The 7,585-nt window shown below is 34.1% G+C and overlaps 1 protein-coding gene across 1 annotated transcript; it reads right to left on the minus strand.

The window, feature by feature from the left end:
- Positions 1–931: 931 nt before the first annotated feature.
- Positions 932–5,859, minus strand: LOC101263024 (lipoxygenase 6, chloroplastic). The gene is made up of 9 exons (XM_004239145.4): positions 5,148–5,859; positions 4,057–4,334; positions 3,723–3,960; positions 3,302–3,628; positions 3,016–3,101; positions 2,825–2,932; positions 2,442–2,743; positions 2,002–2,268; positions 932–1,874 (listed from the first exon to the last, which is right to left on the minus strand). The coding sequence occupies exons 1-9, from the start codon at positions 5,515–5,517 to the stop codon at positions 1,115–1,117; spliced, it is 2,736 nt and encodes a 911-aa protein (XP_004239193.2). The 5' UTR covers positions 5,518–5,859; the 3' UTR covers positions 932–1,114.
- Positions 5,860–7,585: the final 1,726 nt, after the last annotated feature.

Here is a 7,585-nt window from a genome sequence, read left to right on the forward strand (position 1 = left end):
TCCATTAACTTGTCAAATCGTTCTTGTAGATCAGTCCACACCTTATATGCACTTGTAGCATATACAATTCCACTAAGTAATTCAGTACACACAGAGTTCATAATCCTTGAAAGGACTATAGCATTACATTTCTCCCACAAATCATGAAGAGAAGCATCAAATTTCTCCTTAGGATATCGACCATCCACAAATCCTAATTTGCTTTTACCTAACAGACTAATTCGCATTGAACTGCTCCATAATGCATAATTCTCAGGGCCTGTTAGTTTAATCGAAATTAGGGAACTACCTGGCGTATCATTGGGCTGAAGAAACAAAGGATGATGTTGATCGATTGTTACCACAGTAGGTACAACTCCAGCTCCAATTTCCAGATCTGCAGGTGAGCCAGCATTCACCATTGTTGAGGTGTTGAACAGGAGAAAACAGAAACAGTAAAGAAAAGAGATGAAAAACCAGAAACAGAGAAGATCGAAGGAATATGAGATCGATTACTCAAGCTCTGATACCATGTTAAGATCCTTGATCTTCACCATGTGAGGACCTTCAAGATGAGAGAAGAGAAGAAAAGAGAAGAGAAGAGAAGAGAGGAAATATAATGTTTGTGTATATTCAACTTGTATTCAACAATCTGTACATATTGTATTTATACATTTCATTAACAACCTAACAAACTCTAACTACCTCTCTAACAATATAACTAACAAGATACAACTAACTAATTAATGGAAACATATCTTTTTTTATTTAACAGGACGCACAAACTATTTGCTAGTATGAATTACAGTTGTTGCAATGATACTATTTTACATGTCTTCTGCATTTTACCTTTGAGGTTTGTTTTTCTAAATGCTGCCAAAAAAAGTATGTTGTTTATACCATTTAGCTCTTTTCTTCATCAGAGCTGTGAATGTTAAATGAAAAATGAAAAAAAAAAAGGAAGATCAATATTATTTTCTAATTACAATGTGCTTCTCAGCAGCTTACAACCCTCAATATATTATTCTGCAAGACCTGTAAAACATTCGTAAAAGAAGGAATAGTACCTACAAATTGCATAGCACAAAGTTATAACCATAGAAGATATAAATTATAGAGTGAACACATGAACATGTCAGATAGAGATGCTGTTCGGAATACCGCGACAGGTAACACCAGGACCAGAAGTAGGTAGTAGCAGTTCATATGGAGGAACACCAGCACCACTTCGATTCTTAAGACGAATATCCTTGTTTCGTTGGTTGATGGTATCTTCTATCTCCTTTAATTTGGCTGAGAATCTTTTCAAAATCTTCAAAACTTCATGATCATTTATGGAGAATTGTTGAATTTCGTGTAACTGATACATGTACTCCTCGTCTGCTGAATGAGTCGACAAGGTATCTTGAACAGCCATCACTTTAGTAGCTTGGAGTTGAGTAGGCAAAGAAGCAAGAAAAGTATACTCGGGGTGAAGAATAAAGTTTTCATAGCTGGGATCATCTTCATGTGGGATGAGCTTTCGCATAATGGTGGGACGGTTAGGTACATAACCTCCGAAAGGGTACTGCCCGAAGTTTATTGCTGCATGTTGGCCTGAGGCAGTCCAGATCATTGTGGTGAGTATGCCAGACAAGTCTTCTTTAGTAACAAGCTTTGGCCACCAAGTCTCGTTTTTCTTATCCGCGTGTCCCTTGTTCTTGATCTCATTCCACCAGCCCTGGAGCTCAACGTCAGACGTGACAGAATTAGGCTCGGAATAGTAATGATCAACATAGGACTCCACATATTCTTTTATTGCAGACCATATGAGAAGGCCATCTGCTGCATAAGGGTAGTCTTCAATCACAAGTTTCACCCCCAAAGGCATCGATGTATCCTCCACAGCCATTCCCCTTAAAAAGCAGTCAATGTTGTGTTTATTAGTTGAAAAAGGTGCAATTATCAGGTAAACAGTAAGGTTAGTCTGAGCTTGAGCACGCAACGCAAATAGCTACATTTCAAGGTTTTGAGAAATTTTACCGTCTTATTAAATCTGCAGGCAGTGCTTCCATATCAAACCGCCACATGCTCTTGTAAGCGGCAGAGCTTATTTCCATTGAATACCTTCCAGGACTGAAACATGCTTCAATAACTCCACCTCCATTTATCAAACTCTGCCTTGCAAGTGCATTGATTTCCAGCGTGTAGCGCATATGAGGGTGAAGTAGCTTATAAATTGGGTGCAGTGAGCTAAGATGCCTATGGGATGCAATGATATATGGTTCCATACAAGCATGAGTCCTTAACCTGAGAGATTAATTTTACATGCACAGTGAGGCACCTCCCTGACTGATATAGTCAAAGCTAGAAGATTATTAGGTTTTACGAAAGCACAATGAGAACGAACATTGGAAGAACTCTATGTAAAAATGTTTACAAGAGAAATACTTAAGGGAAGAAGAGAAGGGCTCTACGCTTACCAGTGGTTCACCAACTGATGGACACCAGCATCATTTGAACAAACATGTGCTTTGGCTAGATTCCATATCCAGTGATTGGTTGCATCTTGTCCATGGGAGAATATACGCTTGTTCCTAGCTGAAGAAGGTGTCGGAGGCAGTGAAAGTTCAACGATAATTGGCTTTAGAACACCTCTGGATGTATAGAAGAAAAGTGTTCTTGATGCATAAGCTTTTCTCCCCGGCAAGGAGTTCATCTTCCCAATAAAAGGCAAAAGCATGTCATGATAATCAAGTATAAACAATCTCTTAGCTTGAATAGCCTGAACAGAAAATTTTAGGTTAGAGCTGGTTTACACAAGAAAAAAGAAACTGCTATACTAGATTCGGAAAAGGATCACTACCTCTTCAACACTCATTCCGTTAAGCTCTTGTTCTATAACATCCCGTGTAATAGCTGAATCAGGGGGACCATAAACAGCTGGGTCTAGCTTGCTAACAATTGGAAATTCCTGTTAAATATCCAGAAGCTTAGTGATCAACTAAAGAAAGATTATCATTGATTTAGTACAAGAAAATACTAACAAGAAATTACCCTCAAAAGTTCAATGTTCACAGGGTTAACCCCTGCTAAAGCTTGTCGCGCAAACTCATTATCTCGCAACCAAGCAAATCTATCCCCTGCGAGACAAACGAAAAATGCAGAGTTATGAAATGTCACTCCAGGAACAACCGTTGGAAAGAATTAGAGTATAGCAGGTTTCTGATGGCACATATTGTAAGTCTAGTAGACAAACAGGACTACTCGAGTTACAACTTTCAACAATGCTAAATGATACTGGTAAACATATATCAATGAAAATGTAAATCTGTGTGCTTACTTCTGATTATAGCAGGAATCTCGTACTTGAGCAACCTTTTGCTGACAGAAAACACTTTCTCCAACATTTCAGAAAGAAAATTATTCTTCTGTGGATCATTATCATCATTCAAGACAACCCCATCCTTATACAGTTTATCTATGTCAGTGAAGTTTGTAAATGGAATGTCTGAGCTTGACAATGTAGCCGCAATTAATGGTACCAGGTTATGTAACAGAGCTTTCAACCTTCCAGCAGAAAAAGTATTTTGCTTAATTTCTTCAAAAGTTTCATCTCTAGGGACGTAAACTGGATGAGGTTTCTCTATTCTTCTCTCTGCAAGTGGATCTTTCAGCATCCAAAGATCAAGAAAAAGTCGGGATAAGAATTTCTGGGAAACAAACTAAATGAAAAATATACTCTTCAGCAGAATGCTGAATACCTTTCTTAGTTGGACCTCTACCAGTCCGACAGCGCCTGGGATAAGGTTTCTCTTTGCCACCTAGCAGTGGCCTAGCAAGATCCTCACTTTTGTCAGGATTGCCTAAATCGTTATAAACATCATAATCATAGATTCGTTCATGCAGCTTCCTCTCGCCTTTCCCATTGCCACGAATGCTCAACAAGTCTTCACGTCGAAGATCCTTGATACCAGGTGGTGTTTGAGATGGTAGATATGCCTGTCATAAAATGCAACGACATCCTTGATCAAGCACCATTATCTGCTTTGTTAATGAAAATGAAAAAGTAAAATCATTTGAAAATACGTGGCTTACCTGATTTTGGAAGATAATTCTACTCTCTGGATTATCTTTTTGAGAGTGAATCCATGTATTAACACTAAAGAATACAGGTCCTTCATTAAAACCATGAACAACAATCTGCACCAAGTGTATCTCTTTGTCAAGGAGATTGGTAATAATGATAGCGCCAGGACGTCCAAAATCGTGTGGCACAGTCAAATTTGCAGCATATTCAACTATATGTGGATGATCAGAAGGCTTGGACAACCAACCCCTCACATAAGACTCCGCAAACTTTCCCGACTTGGTAACTGTGAGCAAAACATAGTTTTAGTACTTCATTAACCTCAGAATACATATCTGCACTAGGTGGTCATTTCCACTTTCCACCAAACCATATTAACTTTCCATGAGAATGTATAATAATTAACCATAGCTGACTAATCTATAAGCACATTTCATGCAGTTATTAGTCAGGTGTACACACCACAAACTGATAAGTTTTTTCCTTCATTTTGCTCCCACAACAACAACAAGAACATACCCAGTGAATCCGGGAGGGTAGAGTGTACACAGTCCTTACCAAAAGACCTTCTCCTCAAGCAACTCAAAGCAGTAATAAAACGAAAAAAAAAGGTAGTGGCGTTCTAAATAACTTTATAAAAGGCGAGGAGTTTTTCAGAAACAAACTCTCTACCTCCAAGGAAAGGTCTATGTTCTTCTAATTATTCTCCGAAAACATACCTAGGTTTTAGCAATCACTCTACTGACAAACAACCTAAGAGCTACCAATAAGCCTTAAGGACGGCAGCGGAAAATGGTAAATGTTATCATCCTTTATAATGACACTTTACCCTCTCGAGACACCACTCGCGGGATTCCACATACTCTCCGGACTCCACTTGTGGGATTCCGCGAATATGTTTTAGGGGGGTTTTCAAGCAAGTCAATGAACCAAACTGAACTCAAGGCAGCAAAACAGAGATATAAAGGTGAGAATTTAGATCAAAGAAAAAAAGAACATAAACTATGGAACTCAACTCATACAACAATAAACTCATCAAAAAGAAGAGAAAAAAAATCTCATATAAGCAGAGTAAATAAGCATATATTTGAAATCAAACCAGGATCAATGTCTTGACTAATAAGCTGAATCAAGATTCCTCTTCCAATCCCATTCATTAAAGACTCCCACTGATCTTCAATCTTATCACTAATCTTCTCCTTCATCTTCTTCCTCAAAGTTACCACTGCCTTCACATCTCTCGCTTTACCAGAAGATACCAACAACCTATTACTTTCTTCCATAGATTTCTCCATAAAGTTTGCATCTTTCACAGTCTTGTTATCATTTCCACTTTGAATCACAGCTTTAACTTTAAAACAAGACCTATTATATCTACAAATCTGACTGATTTTCCTTCTTCTGATGCTGAATACATGTTGGATTTCTGAACTAACTGGAGTGGATCTTGATTGAACTGCTGTAAACATTACCGGAACTAGCTATAAAACTTGATCAAAAGGGATTTTTATTTATGTTTATGAAGAAACTGGGAAGGGTGTGTCACATTTGAAATTTATTACAAAGCTGTTACTACTAGCTTTTATGGGAGTCATTTAAGTAGCAGTTATATGTGATGTGTTACAACAGATTTTGTTCCCTAGCTTATTCAAATTCGATTAAATTTGAATTAATATTAAAAAAGTTTCATGTTAAAATAAAAGACGATTTCATAACAGATAAAATTAAATTTGAATCGTTAATTAAAAAGGAAGCAGTATTTAACAGTACACTAGTGATTTCAATAACACATTTTATCTTAAATATTGAAATGACTCAATTGGATCATCATCAACCATTTTTATGTTTTTTCTTTTTTCTTTTTACCCTTTGGTTGGGTTGACTATAGTATTTCAATAATGGAGTATTACTATTCCAAGTCATTTGGTAACAATTATTTGAGAATCTTACCCTATTTATTCTCTCTATTTAAAAAGAATGCAATATTTTAATTTAATACAGATTTAAAAAAAATACTTTTTAATTTTATGAATCTAAGTTAAAATTATGTCGAATATATCAAATTATTTTTTAATTTTATGATCTTAAATATATCACATGAAAAATTAAAATTAAAATATAAAATATTACAAAAAAGGCTCATTTTTTTAACAAAAGAAAAAATAAAAGGAAGTTATTTTTTTCTAAATGGAGAAAGAATTAAGAGTATAATATTATTTAATTTATAAGGTATATGATATTAATTATACAAAAGCTATAATATATGAATAAGTAAAAGTAAAAATAGAATTATCCTTAAAACATCAAACTAAATCGTGGATAAAAAAAAAAGCTCTGAAATAATTAATTTTTACATTATTAATACGTCATGTCCATACTATTGTTATATATTAGTACGTTCTACTAAAGTTAAAATTAATTATATAAATCTTTATTGTTTATATTATTTCGATAACCAAAGATGGAAATGATAAGGTCGATTCACGTGTAATGATAAATTTACACCTAAAAGTTTAATATAAATTAGTAGATCTAAGAGCATAAAAATATCTACAAGATTTTTATGTTGAACTTGATAATTATAAGATTGAGGAAAGTTGAAAAAATGCAGTGCCAAGGGTAGGTGGAAGCATGACGTATATCAATCAATGGACCATGTTAATTAATAGATGCAAATACAATAATGCACAACTCCATGTCACACTTCCTTTTTGACACAAATACATCATCATTTTTCTTAATAAAAAAATTATCATTTAATTTTGTTTAAATTTTAAATTATAATATCTTTTTCATTTAAAATTATCAAAGAATGTGGTATAACAAATGATGCTTCTCTTTCTTTAGAGATTTCAAATTTTAATTTGTATGTGAAATAATTCTTAGTAGAGAATGCTTTCCCCTAAATGAGGATCAACACAAGTCCAAATTAGTGAGACTTCAATGTCGATACTGGACATTGAATGAAAAATCATGAAAGAAAATTAAATATTTAAATAAATGGTGAAATATATTTTAATTTAACAGCCGAACACATACGTAATAATAACATGAAATGTTTTATAGGACAAATTTATAATAGACACACGACGATACACCTTTTTTCTTTTCAAAATATAACCCCTAAAGTGTTTATCATTTTATCATGTGTTTAGGTGGAACATTAATTCAAACTTAATACATAACGAACACCTTAAATCTGTCAGAATATTTATTTAGATACTTCAACCAAGTCTTGTTCTAATTAAACATATCAATTTCTAATTAAGTGTTTCAATTAAATATTGAAGTTTGTTTTTTTCTATTTAAAAGCTGTATTTTCATTTGTCTACTAAATAGTTAAGTTAATCATATAAAATATATCATCTCCTTAATTATACACTTTAACAAAAAATGTATGCAAATTTACGACTTATTGAGATGAATGCTTATAACTAAAAAAAAACATATTTTTATATAATTAACTTAATTATCTACCCCACCCTAAAACTTTAAATCTAAATATATCTAGTTAAAATACTTAATTTCAAATATCTA

Source organism: Solanum lycopersicum, chromosome 5, assembly GCF_036512215.1.
Source record: "Solanum lycopersicum chromosome 5, SLM_r2.1".
In the NCBI taxonomy this organism is placed as follows: Eukaryota; Viridiplantae; Streptophyta; class Magnoliopsida; order Solanales; family Solanaceae; genus Solanum; species Solanum lycopersicum.

Excerpts from the sequence above, each read along its gene's own strand:
- LOC101263024 (XM_004239145.4), bottom strand. The coding sequence starts at position 5,517 with ATGTTTACAGCAGTTCAATCAAGATCCACTCCAGTTAGTTCAGAAATC. Across the intron at positions 4,335-5,147 it reads TAGTCAAGACATTGATCCTG|TTACCAAGTCGGGAAAGTTT; the intron begins GTTTGATTTCAA and ends TTTTGCTCACAG. Across the intron at positions 2,269-2,441 it reads CATCAGTTGGTGAACCACTG|GTTAAGGACTCATGCTTGTA; the intron begins GTAAGCGTAGAG and ends TTAATCTCTCAG.